Consider the following 22081-nt stretch of genomic DNA (forward strand, 5'->3'; position numbering starts at 1 on the left):
CAGGGGCCACGTCACCAGTACACAGAGCATAATGTATCTAATCATACCACTACAGGGGCCACATCACCAGTACACAGAGCATAATGTATCTAATCATACCACTACAGGGGCCACGTCACCGGTACATAGAGCATAATGTATCTAATCATACCACTACAGGGGCCACGTCATCAGAGCACAGAGCATAATCTATGTAATCATACCACTACAGGGGCCACGACACCAGTACACAGAGCATAATGTATCTAATCATACCACTACAGGGGCCACGTCACCAATGCACAGAGCATAATGTATCTAATCCTATCACTACAGGGGCCACGTCACCTGAGCACAGAGCATAATGTATCTAATCATACCACTACAGGGGCCACGTCACCAGAGCACAGAGCATAATGTGTCTAATCATACCACTACAGGGGCCACGTCACCAGCACACAGACCACCTCCTCCGCCTCTGTTGCACAGCCCGGACTGTGTGTGTTACAGGCGGTGTCATTGTATATTCAGACCTCTGGTATACACGCAGTTAGAATAGAGAATGAAGATTTCTGTACTTACCTATGTGTGTATTTTCCAGGATTACATGGATGCCCTCATAACCAACTACTATGTAAGTATATATCCCCCCCCCCCCCCCATCTTTCCTGTCAGTGGTTCGGTCCAGACTCTTCTGCTCACTGTGTGTCTCGGACACCACTCCCACTTTCTTCCCGTATGGTACAGTCCAGTCCCCTCCTCTGTCCCTGCCTCCACCCCTCTGCTTCCTGTATGGTACAGTCCAGCCTCCTTCCTCCACACCTCTGCTTTCTGTATGGTACAGTCCAGTCTCCTTCCTCCACACCTCTGCTTCCGGTATAGTACAGTCCAGTCTCCTCCTCTGTCCCTGCCTCCACCCCTTTGCTTCCTGTATGGTACAGTCCAGTCTCCTCCTCTGTCCCTGCCTCCACCCCTCTGCTTCAGGTATAGTACAGTCCAGTCTCCTTCCTCCACACCTCTGCTTTCTGTATGGTGCAGTCCAATCTCCTTCTCTGTTCCTGCCTCCACCACTTCTGCTTCCTGTATGGTACAGTCCAGTCTCCTCCTCTGTCCCTGCCTCCACCCCTCTGCTTCCTGTATGGTGCAGTCCAGTCTCCTCTTCTTTCCCTGCCTCCACCCCTCTGCTTCCTGTATGGGACAGTCCAGTCTCCTCCTCTGTCCCTGCCTCCACCCCTCTGCTTCCTGTATGGTACAGTCCAATCTCCTCCTCTGTGCCTGCCTCCACTCTTCTGCTTACTGTATGGTACAGTCTAGTCTCCTCCCTCCACCTCACTGCTTCATGTATGGTGCAGTCCAATCTCCTTCTCTGTCCCTGCCTCCACCCCTCTGCTTCCTGTATGGTACAGTCCAGTCTCCTCCTCTGTCCCTGCCTCCACCTCTCTGCTTCCTGTATGGTACAGTCCAGTCTCCTTCCTCCACACCTCTGCTTTCTGTATGGTACAGTACAATCTCCTTCTCTGTTCCTGCCTCCACCCTCTGCTTCCTGTATGGTACAGTCCAGTCTCCTCCTCTGTCCCTGCCTCCACCCCTCTGCTTCATGTATGGTACAGTCCAGTCTCCTCCTCTGTCCCTGCCTCCACCCCTCTGCTTACTGTATGGTACAGTCCAGTCTCCTCCCTCCACCTCACTGCTTCTTGTATGGTACAGTCCAATCTCCTTCTCTGTCCTTGCCTCCACCCTCTGCTTCCTGTATGGTACAGTCCAGGCTCCTCCTCTGTCCCTGGCTCTACCCCTCTGCTTCCTGTATGGTACAGTCCAGGCTCCCTCTCTGTCCCTGCCTCCACCCCTCTGCTTCCTGTATGGTACAGTCAGGCTCCTCCTCTGTCCCTGCCTCCACCCCTCTGCTCCCTGTATGGTACAGTTCTTTCTCCTCCTTCCTCGATGCCTCCACCCCTCTGCTTCCTGTATGGTACAGTCCAGTTTCCTCCTCTGTCCCTGCCTCCATACCTCTGCTTCCTGTATGGTACAGTCAGGCTCCTCCCCTATTCCTGCCTCCACCCCTCTGCTTCCTGTATGGTATAGTCAGGCTCCTCACCTATCCCAGCCTCCACTCCTCTGCTTTCTGTTTGTTACAGTCCAGTATCCTCAGCATGGTACAGTTCATTTTGTATTTTATTTGTTATTGTCCACAGATCTGGCCAGCGGTTCAGATTGCCAATTTCTACTTCATCCCGTTATACCACCGGTGGGTGCTTTGTGTGTGGCAGGGGTCATGTGATCTGGGGGTCAGTATATAATGTATTGGGGGACCATGCTGTGGTGCCCCCTGCTGGCTAAGCACACATTGCAGTCTGTGTATAATGCCTGGGTAATATAGTGATAGTGTGTCTCTTCTGAGGGCAGAGAGTTCTAGCATGGATCAGAGATCAGACAATGCGGTAGTGTGTCTCCTGAGGACAGAGAGTTCTAGCATGGATCAGAGATCAGACAATGCGGTAGTGTGTCTCTTCTGAGGACAGAGAGGTCTAGCATGGATCAGAGATCAGACAATGCAGTAGTGTGTCTCTTCTGAGGACAGAGAGGTCTAGCATGGATCAGAGATCAGACAATGCAGTAGTGTGTCTCTTCTGAGGACAGAGAGCTCTAGCATGGATCAGAGATCAGACAATGCGGTAGTATCTCTTCTGAGGACAGAGAGGTCTAGCATGGATCAGAGATCAGACAATGCAGTAGTGTGTCTCTTCTGAGGACAGAGAGGTCTAGCATGGATCAGAGATCAGACAATGCAGTAGTGTGTCTCTTCTGAGGACAGAGAGGTCTAGCATGGAACAGAGATCAGACAATGCGGTAGTGTCTCTTCTGAGGACAAGAGAGTTCTAGCATGGATCAGAGATCAGACAATGCGGTAGTGTGTCTCTTCTGAGGACAGAGAGCTCTAGCATGGATCAGAGATCAGACAATGCAGTAGTGTCTCTTCTGAGGACAGAGAGTTCTAGCATGGATCAGAGATCAGACAATTCAGTAGTGTGTCTCTTCTGAAAACAGAGTTCTAGCATGGATCAGAGATCAGACAATTCAGTAGTGTGTCTCTTCTGAAAACAGAGTTCTAGCATGGATCAGAGATCAGACAATGCGGTAGTGTGTCTCTTCTGAGGACAGAGAGCTCTTGCATGGATCAGAGATCAGACAATGTGGTAGTGTGTCTATTCTGAGGACAGAGAGTTCCAGCATGGATCAGAGATCAGACAATGCGGTAGTGTGTCTCTTCTGAGGACAGAGAGGTCCAGCATGGATCAGAGATCAGACAATGCGGTAGTGTGTCTCTTCTGAGGCCAGAGAGCTCTAGCATGGATCAGAGATCAGACAATGCGGTAGTGTGTCTCTTCTGAAAACAGAGTTCTAGCATGGATCAGAGATCAGACAATGTGGTAATGTGTGTCTTCTGAGGACAGAGAGGTCTAGCATGGATCAGAGATCAGACAATGCGGTAGTGTGTCTCTTCTGAGGACAGAGAGTTCTAGCATGGATCAGAGATCAGACAATGCGGTACTGTGTCTCTTCTGAGGACAGAGAGCTCTAGCATGGATCAGAGATCAGACAATGCAGTAGTGTCTCTTCTGAGGACAGAGAGCTCTAGCATGGATCAGAGATCAGACAATGCAGTAGTGTGTCTCTTCTGAGGACAGAGAGGTCCAGCATGGATCAGAGATCAGACAATGCGGTAGTGTGTCTCTTCTGAGGACAGAGAGGTCTAGCATGGATCAGAGATCAGACAATGCGGTAGTGTGTCTCTTCTGAGGACAGAGAGGTCTAGCATGGATCAGAGATCAGACAATGCAGTAGTGTCTCTTCTGAAGACAGAGAGGTCTAGCAAGGATCAGAGATCACACAATGCAGTAGTGTGTCTCTTCTGAGGACAGAGAGTTCTAGCATGGATCAGAGATCAGACAATGCGGTAGTGCGTCTCTTCTGAGGACAGAGAGGTCTAGCATGGATCAGAGATCAGACAATGTGGTAGTGTGTCTCTTCTGAGGACAGAGAGGTCTAGCATGGATCAGAGATCAGACAATGCGGTAGTGTGTCTCCTCTGAGGACAGAGAGTTCTAGCATGGATCAGAGATCATATAATGCAGTAGTGTGTCTCTTCTGAGCACAGAGAGCTCTAGCATGGATCAGAGATCAGACAATGTGGTAGTGTCTCTTCTGAAGACAGAGAGGTCTAGCATGGATCAGAGATCACACAATGCAGTAGTGTGTCTCTTCTGAGGACAGAGAGTTCTAGCATGGATCAGAGATCAGACAATGCGGTAGTGTGTCTCTTCTGAGGACAGAGAGCTCTGGCATGGATCAGTTATCAGACAATGTGGTAGTGTGTCTTCTGAGGACAGAGAGTTCTAGCATGGATCAGAGATCAGACAATGCGGTAGTGTGTCTCTTCTGAGGACAGAGAGCTCTAGCATGGATCAGAGATCAGACAATGTGGTAGTGTCTCTTCTGAAGACAGAGAGGTCTAGCATGGATCAGAGATCAGTCAATGCGGTAGTGTGTCTCTTCTGAGGACAGAGAGGTCTAGCATGGATCAGAGATCAGACAATGCGGTAGTGTGTCTCTTCTGAGGACAGAGAGTTCTAGCATGGATCAGAGATCAGACAATGCGGTAGTGTGTCTCTTCTGAGGACAGAGAGGTCTAGCATGGATCAGAGATCAGACAATGCAGTAGTGCTTCTCTTCTGAGGACAGAGTGGTCTAGCATGGATCAGAGATCAGACAATGCAGTAGTGTGTCTCTTCTGAGGACAGAGAGTTCTAGCATGGATCAGAGATCAGACAATGCGGTAGTGTGTCTCTTCTGAGGACAGAGTTCTAGCATGGATCAGAGATCAGACAATGCGGTAGTGTGTCTCTTCTGAGGACAGAGAGTTCTAGCATGGATCAGAGATCAGACAATGCGGTAGTGTGTCTCTTCTGAGGACAGAGAGGTCTAGCATGGATCAGAGATCAGACAATGCGGTAGTGTGTCTCTTCTGAGGACAGAGAGGTCTAGCATGGATCAGAGATCAGACAATGCGGTAGTGTGTCTCTTCTGAGGACAGAGAGCTCTAGCATGGATCAGAGATCAGACAATGTGGTAGTGTCTCTTCTGAAGACAGAGAGGTCTAGCATGGATCAGAGATCACACAATGCAGTAGTGTGTCTCTTCTGAGGACAGAGAGCTCTAGCATGGATCAGAGATCAGACAATGCGGTAGTGTGTCTCTTCTGAGGACACAGAGCTCTAGCATGGATCAGAGATCAGACAATGCAGTAGTGTGTCTCTTCTGAGGATAGAGAGCTCTAGCATGGAGCAGAGATCAGACAATGCGGTAGTGTGTCTTCTGAGGACAGAGAGTTCTAGCATGGATCAGAGATCAGACAATGCGGTAGTGTGTCTCTTCTGAGGACAAGAGAGTTCTAGCATGGATCAGAGATCACACAATGCAGTAGTGTGTCTCTTCTGAGGACAGAGAGCTCTAGCATGGATCAGAGATCAGACAATGCGGTAGTGTGTCTCTTCTGAGGACACAGAGCTCTAGCATGGATCAGAGATCAGACAATGCGGTAGTGTGTCTCTTCTGAGGACAGAGAGCTCTAGCATGGATCAGAGATCAGACAATGCTGTAGTGTCTCTTCTGAGGACAGAGAGGTCTAGCATGGATCAGAGATCAGACAATGCGGTAGTGTGTCTCTTCTGAGGACAGAGAGCTCTAGCATGGATCAGAGATCAGACAATGCAGTAGTGTGTCTCTTCTGAGGACAGAGCGCTCTAGCATGGATCAGAGATCAGACAATGCGGTAGTGTGTCTCTTCTGAGGACAGAGTTCTTGCATGGATCAGAGATCAGACAATGCACTAGTGTGTCTCTTCTGAGGACAAGAGAGTTCTAGCATGGATCAGAGATCAGACAATGCAGTAGTGTCTCTTCTGAGGACAGAGAGTTCTAGCATAGATCAGAGATCAGACAATGCGGTAGTGTGTCTCTTCTGAGGACAGAGAGTTCTAGCATGGATGAGAGATCAGACGAAGCAGTAGTGTCTCTCTTCTGAGGACAGAGAGTTCTAGCATGGATCAGAGATCACACAATGCGGTAGTGTGTCTCTTCTGAGGACAGAGAGGTCTAGCATGGATCAGAGATCAGACAATGCGGTAGTGTGTATCTCTTCTGAGGGCAGAGAGCTCTAGCATGGATCAGAGATCAGACAATGCGGTAGTGTCTCTTCTGAAGACAGAGAGGTCTAGCATGGATCAGAGATCACACAATGCAGTAGTGTGTCTCTTCTGAGGACAGAGAGTTCTAGCATGGATCAGAGATCAGACAATGCAGTAGTGTGTCTCTTCTGAGGACAGAGAGGTCTAGCATGGATCAGAGATCAGACAATGCGGTAGTGTGTCTTCTGAAGACAGATAGGTCTAGCATGGATCAGAGATCACACAATGCGGTAGTGTGTCTCTTCTGAGGACAGAGAGGTCTAGCATGGATCAGAGATCAGACAATGCGGTAGTGTGTATCTCTTCTGAGGGCAGAGAGCTCTAGCATGGATCAGAGATCAGACAATGCGGTAGTGTCTCTTCTGAAGACAGAGAGGTCTAGCATGGATCAGAGATCACACAATGCAGTAGTGTGTCTCTTCTGAGGACAGAGAGTTCTAGCATGGATCAGAGATCAGACAATGCAGTAGTGTGTCTCTTCTGAGGACAGAGAGGTCTAGCATGGATCAGAGATCAGACAATGCGGTAGTGTGTCTTCTGAAGACAGAGAGGTCTAGCATGGATCAGAGATCACACAATGCAGTAGTGTCTCTCTTCTGAGGACAGAGAGTTTTAGCATGGATCAGAGATCAGACAATGCAGTAGTGTGTCTCTTCTGAGGACAGAGAGTTCTAGCATGGATCAGAGATCAGACAATGCAGTAGTGTGTCTCTTCTGAGGACAGAGAGTTCTAGCATGGATGAGAGATCAGACGAAGCAGTAGTGTCTCTCTTCTGAGGACAGAGAGTTCTAGCATGGATCAGAGATCAGACAATGCAGTAGTGTGTCTCTTCTGAGGACAGAGAGTTCTAGCATGGATCAGAGATCAGACAATGCGGTAGTGTGTCTCTTCTGAGGACAGATAGTCCTAGCATGGATCAGAGATCAGACAATGCAGTAGTGTCTCTTCTGAGGACAGAGAGTTCTAGCATGGATCAGAGATCAGACAATGCGGTACTGTGTCTCTTCAGAGGACAGAGAGGTCTAGCATGGATCAGAGATCACACAATGCAGTAGTGTGTCTCTTCTGAGGACAGAGAGTTCTAGCATGGATCAGAGATCAGACAATGCAGTAGTGTGTCTCTTCTGAGGACAGAGAGTTCTAGCATGGATCAGAGATCAGACAATGCAGTAGTGTGTCTCTTCTGAGGACAGAGAGTTCTAGCATGGATCAGAGATCAGACAATGCAGTAGTGTCTCTTCTGAGGACAGAGAGTTCTAGCATAGATCAGAGATCAGACGATGCGGTAGTGTGTCTCTTCTGAAGACAGAGAGTTCTAGCATGGATCAGAGATCACACAATGCGGTAGTGTGTCTCTTCTGAGGACAGAGAGTTCTAGCATGGATCAGAGATCACACAATGCGGTAGTGTGTCTCTTCTGAGGACAGAGAGGTCTAGCATGGATCAGAGATCAGACAATGCGGTAGTGTGTCTTCTGAAGACAGAGAGGTCTAGCATGGATCAGAGATCACACAATGCAGTAGTGTCTCTCTTCTGAGGACAGAGAGTTCTTGCATGGATCAGAGATCAGACAATGCAGTAGTGTGTCTCTTCTGAGGACAGAGAGTTCTAGCATGGATCAGAGATCAGACAATGCAGTAGTGTGTCTCTTCTGAGGACAGAGAGTTCTTGCATGGATCAGAGATCAGACAATGCGGTAGTGTGTCTCTTCTGAGGACAGAGAGTTCTAGCATGGATCAGAGATCAGACGATGCAGTAGTGTCTCTCTTCTGAGGACAGAGAGTTCTAGCATGGATCAGAGATCAGACAATGCAGTAGGGTGTCTCTTCTGAGGACAGAGAGGTCTAGCATGGATCAGAGATCAGACAATGCGGTACTGTGTCTCTTCTGAGGACAGAGAGTTCTAGCATGGATCAGAGATCAGATAATGCGGTAGTGTGTCTCTTCTGAGGACAGAGAGTTCTAGCATGGATCAGAGATCAGATAATGCGGTAGTGTGTCTCTTCTGAGGACAGAGAGTTCTAGCATGGATTAGAGATCAGACAATGCGGTAGTGTGTATCTCTTCTGAGGGCAGAGAGCTCTAGCATGGATCAGAGATCAGACAATGCGGTAGTGTCTCTTCTGAAGACAGAGAGGTCTAGCATGGATCAGAGATCACACAATGCAGTAGTGTGTCTCTTCTGAGGACAGAGAGTTCTAGCATGGATCAGAGATCAGACAATGCAGTAGTGTGTCTCTTCTGAGGACAGAGAGGTCTAGCATGGATCAGAGATCAGACAATGCGGTAGTGTGTCTTCTGAAGACAGAGAGGTCTAGCATGGATCAGAGATCACACAATGCAGTAGTGTCTCTCTTCTGAGGACAGAGAGTTTTAGCATGGATCAGAGATCAGACAATGCAGTAGTGTGTCTCTTCTGAGGACAGAGAGTTCTAGCATGGATCAGAGATCAGACAATGCAGTAGTGTGTCTCTTCTGAGGACAGAGAGTTCTAGCATGGATGAGAGATCAGACGAAGCAGTAGTGTCTCTCTTCTGAGGACAGAGAGTTCTAGCATGGATCAGAGATCAGACAATGCAGTAGTGTGTCTCTTCTGAGGACAGAGAGTTCTAGCATGGATCAGAGATCAGACAATGCGGTAGTGTGTCTCTTCTGAGGACAGATAGTCCTAGCATGGATCAGAGATCAGACAATGCAGTAGTGTCTCTTCTGAGGACAGAGAGTTCTAGCATGGATCAGAGATCAGACAATGCGGTACTGTGTCTCTTCAGAGGACAGAGAGGTCTAGCATGGATCAGAGATCACACAATGCAGTAGTGTGTCTCTTCTGAGGACAGAGAGTTCTAGCATGGATCAGAGATCAGACAATGCAGTAGTGTGTCTCTTCTGAGGACAGAGAGTTCTAGCATGGATCAGAGATCAGACAATGCAGTAGTGTGTCTCTTCTGAGGACAGAGAGTTCTAGCATGGATCAGAGATCAGACAATGCAGTAGTGTCTCTTCTGAGGACAGAGAGTTCTAGCATAGATCAGAGATCAGACGATGCGGTAGTGTGTCTCTTCTGAAGACAGAGAGTTCTAGCATGGATCAGAGATCACACAATGCGGTAGTGTGTCTCTTCTGAGGACAGAGAGTTCTAGCATGGATCAGAGATCACACAATGCGGTAGTGTGTCTCTTCTGAGGACAGAGAGGTCTAGCATGGATCAGAGATCAGACAATGCGGTAGTGTGTCTTCTGAAGACAGAGAGGTCTAGCATGGATCAGAGATCACACAATGCAGTAGTGTCTCTCTTCTGAGGACAGAGAGTTCTTGCATGGATCAGAGATCAGACAATGCAGTAGTGTGTCTCTTCTGAGGACAGAGAGTTCTAGCATGGATCAGAGATCAGACAATGCAGTAGTGTGTCTCTTCTGAGGACAGAGAGTTCTTGCATGGATCAGAGATCAGACAATGCGGTAGTGTGTCTCTTCTGAGGACAGAGAGTTCTAGCATGGATCAGAGATCAGACGATGCAGTAGTGTCTCTCTTCTGAGGACAGAGAGTTCTAGCATGGATCAGAGATCAGACAATGCAGTAGGGTGTCTCTTCTGAGGACAGAGAGGTCTAGCATGGATCAGAGATCAGACAATGCGGTACTGTGTCTCTTCTGAGGACAGAGAGTTCTAGCATGGATCAGAGATCAGATAATGCGGTAGTGTGTCTCTTCTGAGGACAGAGAGTTCTAGCATGGATCAGAGATCAGATAATGCGGTAGTGTGTCTCTTCTGAGGACAGAGAGTTCTAGCATGGATTAGAGATCAGACAATGCGGTAGTGTGTCTCCTCTGAGGACAGAGAGGTCTAGCATGGATCAGAGATCAGACAATGCAGTAGTGTGTCTCTTCTGAGGACAGAGAGGTCTAGCATGGATCAGAGATCAGACAATGCGGTAGTGTGTCTCTTCTGAGGACAGAGAGGTCTAGCATGGATCAGAGATCAGACAATGCAGTAGTGTGTCTCTTCTGAGGACAGAGAGTTCTAGCATGGATCAGAGATCAGATAATGCGGTAGTGTGTCTCTTCTGAGGACAGAGAGGTCTAGCATGGATCAGAGATCAGAGAATGTGGTAGTGTGTCTCTTCTGAGGACACAGAGCTCTAGCATGGATCAGAGATCAGACAATGCGGTAGTGTGTCTCTTCTGAGGACAGAGAGTTCTAGCATGGATCAGAGATCAGACAATGCGGTAGTGTGTCTCTTCTGAGGACAGAGAGTTCTAGCATGGATCAGAGATCAGACAATGCGGTAGTGTGTCTCTTCTGAGGACAGAGAGTTCTAGCATGGATCAGAGATCAGATAATGCGGTAGTGTGTCTCTTCTGAGGACAGAGAGTTCTAGCATGGATTAGAGATCAGACAATGCGGTAGTGTGTCTCCTCTGAGGACAGAGAGGTCTAGCATGGATCAGAGATCAGACAATGCAGTAGTGTGTCTCTTCTGAGGACAGAGAGTTCTAGCATAGATCAGAGATCAGATAATGCGGTAGTGTGTCTCTTCTGAGGACAGAGAGTTCTAGCATGGATCAGAGATCAGACAATGCGGTAGTGTGTCTCTTCTGAGGACAGAGAGTTCTAGCATGGATCAGAGATCAGACAATGTGGTAGTGTCTCTTCTGAAGACAGAGAGGTCTAGCATGGATCAGAGATCAGACAATGCGGTAGTGTGTCTCTTCTGAGGACAGAGAGGTCTAGCATGGATCAGAGATCAGACAATGTGGTAGTGTCTCTTCTGAAGACAGAGAGGTCTAGCATGGATCAGAGATCAGAGAATGTGGTAGTGTGTCTCTTCTGAGGACACAGAGCTCTAGCATGGATCAGAGATCAGACAATGCAGTAGTGTGTCTCTTCTGAGGACAGAGAGTTCTAGCATGGATCAGAGATCAGACAATGCGGTAGTGTGTCTCTTCTGAGGACAGAGAGTTCTAGCATGGATCAGAGATCAGACAATGTGGTAGTGTCTCTTCTGAAGACAGAGAGGTCTAGCATGGATCAGAGATCACACAATGCAGTAGTGTGTCTCTTCTGAGGACAGAGAGTTCTAGCATGGATCAGAGATCAGACAATGCGGTAGTGTGTCTCTTCTGAGGACAGAGAGTTCTAGCATGGATCAGAGATCAGACAATGCGGTAGTGTCTCTTCTGAAGACAGAGAGGTCTAGCATTGATCAGAGATCACACAATGCAGTAGTGTGTCTCTTCTGAGGACAGAGAGTTCTAGTATGGATCAGAGATCAGACAATGCAGTAATGTCTCTTCTGAGGACACAGAGTTCTAGCATGGATCAGAGATCAGACAATGCGGTAGTGTGTCTCTTCTGAGGACAGAGAGTTCTAGCATGGATCAGAGATCAGACAATGCAGTAGGGTGTCTCTTCTGAGGACAGAGAGCTCTAGCATGGATCAGAGATCAGACAATGCGGTAGTGTGTCTCTTCTGAGGACACAGAGCTCTAGCATGGATCAGAGATCAGACAATGCGGTAGTGTGTCTCTTCTGAGGACAGAGAGCTCTAGCATGGATCAGAGATCAGACAATGCTGTAGTGTCTCTTCTGAGGACAGAGAGGTCTAGCATGGATCAGAGATCAGACAATGCGGTAGTGTGTCTCTTCTGAGGACAGAGAGCTCTAGCATGGATCAGAGATCAGACAATGCAGTAGTGTGTCTCTTCTGAGGACAGAGCGCTCTAGCATGGATCAGAGATCAGACAATGCGGTAGTGTGTCTCTTCTGAGGACAGAGTTCTTGCATGGATCAGAGATCAGACAATGCACTAGTGTGTCTCTTCTGAGGACAAGAGAGTTCTAGCATGGATCAGAGATCAGACAATGCAGTAGTGTCTCTTCTGAGGACAGAGAGTTCTAGCATAGATCAGAGATCAGACAATGCGGTAGTGTGTCTCTTCTGAGGACAGAGAGTTCTAGCATGGATCAGAGATCAGACAATGCAGTAGTGTGTCTCTTCTGAGGACAGAGAGTTCTAGCATGGATCAGAGATCAGACAATGCGGTAGTGTGTATCTCTTCTGAGGGCAGAGAGCTCTAGCATGGATCAGAGATCAGACAATGCGGTAGTGTCTCTTCTGAAGACAGAGAGGTCTAGCATGGATCAGAGATCACACAATGCAGTAGTGTGTCTCTTCTGAGGACAGAGAGTTCTAGCATGGATCAGAGATCAGACAATGCAGTAGTGTGTCTCTTCTGAGGACAGAGAGGTCTAGCATGGATCAGAGATCAGACAATGCGGTAGTGTGTCTTCTGAAGACAGATAGGTCTAGCATGGATCAGAGATCACACAATGCGGTAGTGTGTCTCTTCTGAGGACAGAGAGGTCTAGCATGGATCAGAGATCAGACAATGCGGTAGTGTGTATCTCTGCTGAGGGCAGAGAGCTCTAGCATGGATCAGAGATCAGACAATGCGGTAGTGTCTCTTCTGAAGACAGAGAGGTCTAGCATGGATCAGAGATCACACAATGCAGTAGTGTGTCTCTTCTGAGGACAGAGAGTTCTAGCATGGATCAGAGATCAGACAATGCAGTAGTGTGTCTCTTCTGAGGACAGAGAGGTCTAGCATGGATCAGAGATCAGACAATGCGGTAGTGTGTCTTCTGAAGACAGAGAGGTCTAGCATGGATCAGAGATCACACAATGCAGTAGTGTCTCTCTTCTGAGGACAGAGAGTTTTTAGCATGGATCAGAGATCAGACAATGCAGTAGTGTGTCTCTTCTGAGGACAGAGAGTTCTAGCATGGATCAGAGATCAGACAATGCAGTAGTGTGTCTCTTCTGAGGACAGAGAGTTCTAGCATGGATCAGAGATCAGACGAAGCAGTAGTGTCTCTCTTCTGAGGACAGAGAGTTCTAGCATGGATCAGAGATCAGACAATGCAGTAGTGTGTCTCTTCTGAGGACAGAGAGTTCTAGCATGGATCAGAGATCAGACAATGCGGTAGTGTGTCTCTTCTGAGGACAGATAGTCCTAGCATCGATCAGAGATCAGACAATGCAGTAGTGTCTCTTCTGAGGACAGAGAGGTCTAGCATGGATCAGAGATCAGACAATGCTGTAGTGTGGCTTCTGAAGACAGAGAGGTCTAGCATGGATCAGAGATCACACAATGCAGTAGTGTCTCTCTTCTGAGGACAGAGAGTTCTAGCATGGATCAGAGATCAGACAATGCAGTAGTGTGTCTCTTCTGAGGACAGAGAGTTCTAGCATGGATCAGAGATCAGACAATGCAGTAGTGTGTCTCTTCTGAGGACAGAGAGTTCTAGCATGGATCAGAGATCAGACGATGCAGTAGTGTCTCTCTTCTGAGGACAGAGAGTTCTAGCATGGATCAGAGATCAGACAATGCAGTAGGGTGTCTCTTCTGAGGACAGAGAGTTCTAGCATGGATCAGAGATCAGACAATGCAGTAGTGTGTCTCTTTTGAGGACAGAGAGTTCTAGCATGGATCAGAGATCACACAATGCAGTAGTGTGTCTCTTCTGAGGACAGAGAGTTCTAGCATGGATCAGAGATCAGACAATGCGGTAGTGTGTCTCTTCTGAGGACAAGAGAGTTTTAGCATGGATCAGAGATCAGACAATGCAGTAGTGTCTCTTCTGAGGACAGAGAGTTCTAGCATAGATCAGAGATCAGACGATGCGGTAGTGTGTCTCTTCTGAGGACAGAGAGTTCTAGCATGGATCAGAGATCACACAATGCGGTAGTGTGTCTCTTCTGAGGACAGAGAGGTCTAGCATGGATCAGAGATCAGACAATGCGGTAGTGTGTATCTCTTCTGAGGGCAGAGAGCTCTAGCATGGATCAGAGATCAGACAATGCGGTAGTGTGTCTCTTCTGAGGACAGAGAGGTCTAGCATGGATCAGAGATCAGACAATGCGGTAGTGTGTCTTCTGAAGACAGAGAGGTCTAGCATGGATCAGAGATCACACAATGCAGTAGTGTCTCTCTTCTGAGGACAGAGAGTTCTAGCATGGATCAGAGATCAGACAATGCAGTAGTGTGTCTCTTCTGAGGACAGAGAGTTCTAGCATGGATCAGAGATCAGACAATGCAGTAGTGTGTCTCTTCTGAGGACAGAGAGTTCTTGCATGGATCAGAGATCAGACAATGCGGTAGTGTGTCTCTTCTGAGGACAGAGAGTTCTAGCATGGATCAGAGATTAGACGATGCAATAGTGTCTCTCTTCTGAGGACAGAGAGTTCTAGCATGGATCAGAGATCAGACAATGCAGTAGGGTGTCTCTTCTGAGGACAGAGAGGTCTAGCATGGATCAGAGATCAGACAATGCGGTACTGTGTCTCTTCTGAGGACAGAGAGTTCTAGCATGGATCAGAGATCAGATAATGCGGTAGTGTGTCTCTTCTGAGGACAGAGAGTTCTAGCATGGATCAGAGATCAGATAATGCGGTAGTGTGTCTCTTCTGAGGACAGAGAGTTCTAGCATGGATTAGAGATCAGACAATGCGGTAGTGTGTCTCCTCTGAGGACAGAGAGGTCTAGCATGGATCAGAGATCAGACAATGCAGTAGTGTGTCTCTTCTGAGGACAGAGAGTTCTAGCATGGATCAGAGATCAGATAATGCGGTAGTGTGTCTCTTCTGAGGACAGAGAGGTCTAGCATGGATCAGAGATCAGACAATGCGGTAGTGTGTCTCTTCTGAGGACAGAGAGTTCTAGCATGGATCAGAGATCAGACAATGTGGTAGTGTCTCTTCTGAAGACAGAGAGGTCTAGCATGGATCAGAGATCAGACAATGCGGTAGTGTGTCTCTTCTGAGGACAGAGAGGTCTAGCATGGATCAGAGATCAGACAATGTGGTAGTGTCTCTTCTGAAGACAGAGAGGTCTAGCATGGATCAGAGATCAGAGAATGTGGTAGTGTGTCTCTTCTGAGGACACAGAGCTCTAGCATGGATCAGAGATCAGACAATGCGGTAGTGTGTCTCTTCTGAGGACAGAGAGTTCTAGCATGGATCAGAGATCAGACAATGCGGTAGTGTGTCTCTTCTGAGGACAGAGAGTTCTAGCATGGATCAGAGATCAGACAATGCGGTAGTGTGTCTCTTCTGAGGACAGAGAGGTCTAGCATGGATCAGAGATCAGACAATGTGGTAGTGTCTCTTCTGAAGACAGAGAGGTCTAGCATGGATCAGAGATCACACAATGCAGTAGTGTGTCTCTTCTGAGGACAGAGAGTTCTAGCATGGATCAGAGATCAGACAATGCGGTAGTGTGTCTCTTCTGAGGACAGAGAGTTCTAGCATGGATCAGAGATCAGACAATGCGGTAGTGTCTCTTCTGAAGACAGAGAGGTCTAGCATTGATCAGAGATCACACAATGCAGTAGTGTGTCTCTTCTGAGGACAGAGAGTTCTAGCATGGATCAGAGATCAGACAATGCAGTAATGTCTCTTCTGAGGACACAGAGTTCTAGCATGGATCAGAGATCAGACAATGCGGTAGTGTGTCTCTTCTGAGGACAGAGAGTTCTAGCATGGATCAGAGATCAGACAATGCAGTAGGGTGTCTCTTCTGAGGACAGAGAGCTCTAGCATGGATCAGAGATCAGACAATGCGGTAGTGTGTCTCTTCTGAGGACACAGAGCTCTAGCATGGATCAGAGATCAGACAATGCGGTAGTGTGTCTCTTCTGAGGACAGAGAGCTCTAGCATGGATCAGAGATCAGACAATGCTGTAGTGTCTCTTCTGAGGACAGAGAGGTCTAGCATGGATCAGAGATCAGACAATGCGGTAGTGTGTCTCTTCTGAGGACAGAGAGCTCTAGCATGGATCAGAGATCAGACAATGCAGTAGTGTGTCTCTTCTGAGGACAGAGCGCTCTAGCATGGATCAGAGATCAGACAATGCAGTAGTGTGTCTCTTCTGAGGACAGAGCGCTCTAGCATGGATCAGAGATCAGACAATGCGGTAGTGTGTCTCTTCTGAGGACAGAGTTCTTGCATGGATCAGAGATCAGACAATGCACTAGTGTGTCTCTTCTGAGGACAAGAGAGTTCTAGCATGGATCAGAGATCAGACAATGCAGTAGTGTCTCTTCTGAGGACAGAGAGTTCTAGCATAGATCAGAGATCAGACAATGCGGTAGTGTGTCTCTTCTGAGGACAGAGAGTTCTAGCATGGATCAGAGATCAGACAATGCGGTAGTGTGTGTCTCTTCTGAGGGCAGAGAGCTCTAGCATGGATCAGAGATCAGACAATGCGGTAGTGTCTCTTCTGAAGACAGAGAGGTCTAGCATGGATCAGAGATCACACAATGCAGTAGTGTGTCTCTTCTGAGGACAGAGAGTTCTAGCATGGATCAGAGATCAGACAATGCAGTAGTGTGTCTCTTCTGAGGACAGAGAGGTCTAGCATGGATCAGAGATCAGACAATGCGGTAGTGTGTCTTCTGAAGACAGATAGGTCTAGCATGGATCAGAGATCACACAATGCGGTAGTGTGTCTCTTCTGAGGACAGAGAGGTCTAGCATGGATCAGAGATCAGACAATGCCGTAGTGTGTATCTCTTCTGAGGGCAGAGAGCTCTAGCATGGATCAGAGATCAGACAATGCGGTAGTGTCTCTTCTGAAGACAGAGAGGTCTAGCATGGATCAGAGATCACACAATGCAGTAGTGTGTCTCTTCTGAGGACAGAGAGTTCTAGCATGGATCAGAGATCAGACAATGCAGTAGTGTGTCTCTTCTGAGGACAGAGAGGTCTTGCATGGATCAGAGATCAGACAATGCGGTAGTGTGTCTTCTGAAGACAGAGAGGTCTAGCATGGATCAGAGATCACACAATGCAGTAGTGTCTCTCTTCTGAGGACAGAGAGTTTTAGCATGGATCAGAGATCAGACAATGCAGTAGTGTGTCTCTTCTGAGGACAGAGAGTTCTAGCATGGATCAGAGATCAGACAATGCAGTAGTGTGTCTCTTCTGAGGACAGAGAGTTCTAGCATGGATCAGAGATCAGACGAAGCAGTAGTGTCTCTCTTCTGAGGACAGAGAGTTCTAGCATGGATCAGAGATCAGACAATGCAGTAGTGTGTCTCTTCTGAGGACAGAGAGTTCTAGCATGGATCAGAGATCAGACAATGCGGTAGTGTGTCTCTTCTGAGGACAGATAGTCCTAGCATGGATCAGAGATCAGACAATGCAGTAGTGTCTCTTCTGAGGACAGAGAGTTCTAGCATGGATCAGAGATCAGACAATGCGGTACTGTGTCTCTTCTGAGGACAGAGAGGTCTAGCATGGATCAGAGATCAGACAATGCTGTAGTGTGGCTTCTGAAGACAGAGAGGTCTAGCATGGATCAGAGATCACACAATGCAGTAGTGTCTCTCTTCTGAGGACAGAGAGTTCTAGCATGGATCAGAGATCAGACAATGCAGTAGTATGTCTCTTCTGAGGACAGAGAGTTCTAGCATGGATCAGAGATCAGACAATGCAGTAGTGTGTCTCTTCTGAGGACAGAGAGTTCTAGCATGGATCAGAGATCAGACGATGCAGTAGTGTCTCTCTTCTGAGGACAGAGAGTTCTAGCATGGATCAGAGATCAGACAATGCAGTAGGGTGTCTCTTCTGAGGACAGAGAGTTCTAGCATGGATCAGAGATCAGACAATGCAGTAGTGTGTCTCTTCTGAGGACAGAGAGTTCTAGCATGGATCAGAGATCAGACAATGCGGTAGTGTGTCTCTTCTGAGGACAAGAGAGTTCTAGCATGGATCAGAGATGAGATCAGACAATGCAGTAGTGTCTCTTCTGAGGACACAGAGTTCTAGCATAGATCAGAGATCAGACGATGCGGTAGTGTGTCTCTTCTGAGGACAGAGAGTTCTAGCATGGATCAGAGATCACACAATGCGGTAGTGTGTCTCTTCTGAGGACAGAGAGGTCTAGCATGGATCAGAGATCAGACAATGCGGTAGTGTGTATCTCTTCTGAGGGCAGAGAGCTCTAGCATGGATCAGAGATCAGACAATGCGGTAGTGTGTCTCTTCTGAGGACAGAGAGGTCTAGCATGGATCAGAGATCAGACAATGCGGTAGTGTGTCTTCTGAAGACAGAGAGGTCTAGCATGGATCAGAGATCACACAATGCAGTAGTGTCTCTCTTCTGAGGACAGAGAGTTCTAGCATGGATCAGAGATCAGACAATGCAGTAGTGTGTCTCTTCTGAGGACAGAGAGTTCTAGCATGGATCAGAGATCAGACAATGCAGTAGTGTGTCTCTTCTGAGGACAGAGAGTTCTAGCATGGATCAGAGATCAGACAATGCGGTAGTGTGTCTCTTCTGAGGACAGAGAGGTCTAGCATGGATCAGAGATCAGACAATGTGGTAGTGTCTCTTCTGAAGACAGAGAGGTCTAGCATGGATCAGAGATCACACAATGCAGTAGTGTGTCTCTTCTGAGGACAGAGAGTTCAAGCATGGATCAGAGATCAGACAATGCGGTAGTGTGTCTCTTCTGAGGACAGAGAGTTCTAGCATGGATCAGAGATCAGACAATGCGGTAGTGTCTCTTCTGAAGACAGAGAGGTCTAGCATTGATCAGAGATCACACAATGCAGTAGTGTGTCTCTTCTGAGGACAGAGAGTTCTAGCATGGATCAGAGATCAGACAATGCAGTAATGTCTCTTCTGAGGACACAGAGTTCTAGCATGGATCAGAGATCAGACAATGCGGTAGTGTGTCTCTTCTGAGGACAGAGAGTTCTAGCATGGATCAGAGATCAGACAATGCAGTAGGGTGTCTCTTCTGAGGACAGAGAGCTCTAGCATGGATCAGAGATCAGACAATGCGGTAGTGTGTCTCTTCTGAGGACACAGAGCTCTAGCATGGATCAGAGATCAGACAATGCGGTAGTGTGTCTCTTCTGAGGACAGAGAGCTCTAGCATGGATCAGAGATCAGACAATGCTGTAGTGTCTCTTCTGAGGACAGAGAGGTCTAGCATGGATCAGAGATCAGACAATGCGGTAGTGTGTCTCTTCTGAGGACAGAGAGCTCTAGCAAGGATCAGAGATCAGACAATGCAGTAGTGTGTCTCTTCTGAGGACAGAGCGCTCTAGCATGGATCAGAGATCAGACAATGCGGTAGTGTGTCTCTTCTGAGGACAGAGTTCTTGCATGGATCAGAGATCAGACAATGCACTAGTGTGTCTCTTCTGAGGACAAGAGAGTTCTAGCATGGATCAGAGATCAGACAATGCAGTAGTGTCTCTTCTGAGGACAGAGAGTTCTAGCATAGATCAGAGATCAGACAATGCGGTAGTGTGTCTCTTCTGAGGACAGAGAGTTCTAGCATGGATCAGAGTTTAGACAATGCAGTAGTGTGTCTCTTCTGAGGACAGAGAGTTCTAGCATGGATCAGAGATCACACAATGCGGTAGTGTGTCTCTTCTGAGGACAGAGAGGTCTAGCATGGATCAGAGATCAGACAATGCGGTAGTGTGTATCTCTTCTGAGGGCAGAGAGCTCTAGCATGGATCAGAGAGCAGACAATGCGGTAGTGTCTCTTCTGAAGACAGAGAGGTCTAGCATGGATCAGAGATCACACAATGCAGTAGTGTGTCTCTTCTGAGGACAGAGAGTTCTAGCATGGATCAGAGATCAGACAATGCAGTAGTGTGTCTCTTCTGAGGACAGAGAGGTCTAGCATGGATCAGAGATCAGACAATGCGGTAGTGTGTCTTCTGAAGACAGATAGGTCTAGCATGGATCAGAGATCACACAATGCGGTAGTGTGTCTCTTCTGAGGACAGAGAGGTCTAGCATGGATCAGAGATCAGACAATGCGGTAGTGTGTATCTCTTCTGAGGGCAGAGAGCTCTAGCGTGGATCAGAGATCAGACAATGCGGTAGTGTCTCTTCTGAAGACAGAGAGGTCTAGCATGGATCAGAGATCACACAATGCGGTAGTGTGTCTCTTCTGAGGACAGAGAGGTCTAGCATGGATCAGAGATCAGACAATGCAGTAGTGTCTCTTCTGAGGACAGAGAGTTCTAGCATAGATCAGAGTTTAGACGATGCGGTAGTGTGTCTCTTCTGAGGACAGAGAGTTCTAGCATGGATCAGAGATCACACAATGCGGTAGTGTGTCTCTTCTGAGGACAGAGAGGTCTAGCATGGATCAGAGATCAGACAATGCGGTAGTGTGTATCTCTTCTGAGGGCAGAGAGCTCTAGCATGGATCAGAGATCAGACAATGCGGTAGTGTGTCTCTTCTGAGGACAGAGAGGTCTAGCATGGATCAGAGATCAGACAATGCGGTAGTGTGTCTTCTGAAGACAGAGAGGTCTAGCATGGATCAGAGATCACACAATGCAGTAGTGTCTCTCTTCTGAGGACAGAGAGTTCTAGCATGGATCAGAGATCAGACAATGCAGTAGTGTGTCTCTTCTGAGGACAGAGAGTTCTAGCATGGATCAGAGATCAGACAATGCAGTAGTGTGTCTCTTCTGAGGACAGAGAGTTCTAGCATGGATCAGAGATCAGACAATGCGGTAGTGTGTCTCTTCTGAGGACAGAGAGGTCTAGCATGGATCAGAGATCAGACAATGTGGTAGTGTCTCTTCTGAAGACAGAGAGGTCTAGCATGGATCAGAGATCACACAATGCAGTAGTGTGTCTCTTCTGAGGACAGAGAGTTCTAGCATGGATCAGAGATCAGACAATGCGGTAGTGTGTCTCTTCTGAGGACAGAGAGTTCTAGCATGGATCAGAGATCAGACAATGCGGTAGTGTCTCTTCTGAAGACAGAGAGGTCTAGCATTGATCAGAGATCACACAATGCAGTAGTGTGTCTCTTCTGAGGACAGAGAGTTCTAGCATGGATCAGAGATCAGACAATGCAGTAATGTCTCTTCTGAGGACACAGAGTTCTAGCATAGATCAGAGATCAGACAATGCGGTAGTGTGTCTCTTCTGAGGACAGAGAGTTCTAGCATGGATCAGAGATCAGACAATGCAGTAGGGTGTCTCTTCTGAGGACAGAGAGCTCTAGCATGGATCAGAGATCAGACAATGCGGTAGTGTGTCTCTTCTGAGGACACAGAGCTCTAGCATGGATCAGAGATCAGACAATGCAGTAGTGTGTCTCTTCTGAGGACAGAGAGCTCTAGCATGGATCAGAGATCAGACAATGCTGTAGTGTCTCTTCTGAGGACAGAAAGGTCTAGCATGGATCAGAGATCAGACAATGCGGTAGTGTGTCTCTTCTGAGGACAGAGAGCTCTAGCATGGATCAGAGATCAGACAATGCAGTAGTGTGTCTCTTCTGAGGACAGAGCGCTCTAGCATGGATCAGAGATCAGACAATGCGGTAGTGTGTCTCTTCTGAGGACAGAGTTCTTGCATGGATCAGAGATCAGACAATGCACTAGTGTGTCTCTTCTGAGGACAAGAGAGTTCTAGCATGGATCAGAGATCAGACAATGCAGTAGTGTCTCTTCTGAGGACAGAGAGTTCTAGCATAGATCAGAGATCAGACAATGCGGTAGTGTGTCTCTTCTGAGGACAGAGAGTTCTAGCATGGATCAGAGATCAGACAATGCAGTAGTGTGTCTCTTCTGAGGACAGAGAGTTCTAGCATGGATCAGAGATCACACAATGCGGTAGTGTGTCTCTTCTGAGGACAGAGAGGTCTAGCATGGATCAGAGATCAGACAATGCGGTAGTGTGTATCTCTTCCGAGGGCAGAGAGCTCTAGCATGGATCAGAGATCAGACAATGCGGTAGTGTCTCTTCTGAAGACAGAGAGGTCTAGCATGGATCAGAGATCACACAATGCAGTAGTGTGTCTCTTCTGA

General features: G+C 47.7%; 1 protein-coding gene across 2 annotated transcripts in view; it reads left to right on the forward strand.

The window, feature by feature from the left end:
- The window catches only part of MPV17 (mitochondrial inner membrane protein MPV17), a 108025-nt gene that overhangs the window by 48565 nt on the left and 37379 nt on the right, over positions 1-22081 (forward strand). The window contains exons 6-7 of one of the 2 annotated variants that reach the window (XM_068278919.1): positions 581-613; positions 2172-2224. In XM_068278919.1, the coding sequence (XP_068135020.1) occupies positions 581-613; positions 2172-2224 (86 nt within the window). The remainder of the gene's footprint in view (positions 1-580; positions 614-2171; positions 2225-22081) is intronic. The other variant, XM_068278920.1, reaches the window with a different exon arrangement.

Source organism: Hyperolius riggenbachi, chromosome 4 (genome assembly GCF_040937935.1).
Source record: "Hyperolius riggenbachi isolate aHypRig1 chromosome 4, aHypRig1.pri, whole genome shotgun sequence".
NCBI classification, from domain to species: domain Eukaryota; kingdom Metazoa; phylum Chordata; class Amphibia; order Anura; family Hyperoliidae; genus Hyperolius; species Hyperolius riggenbachi.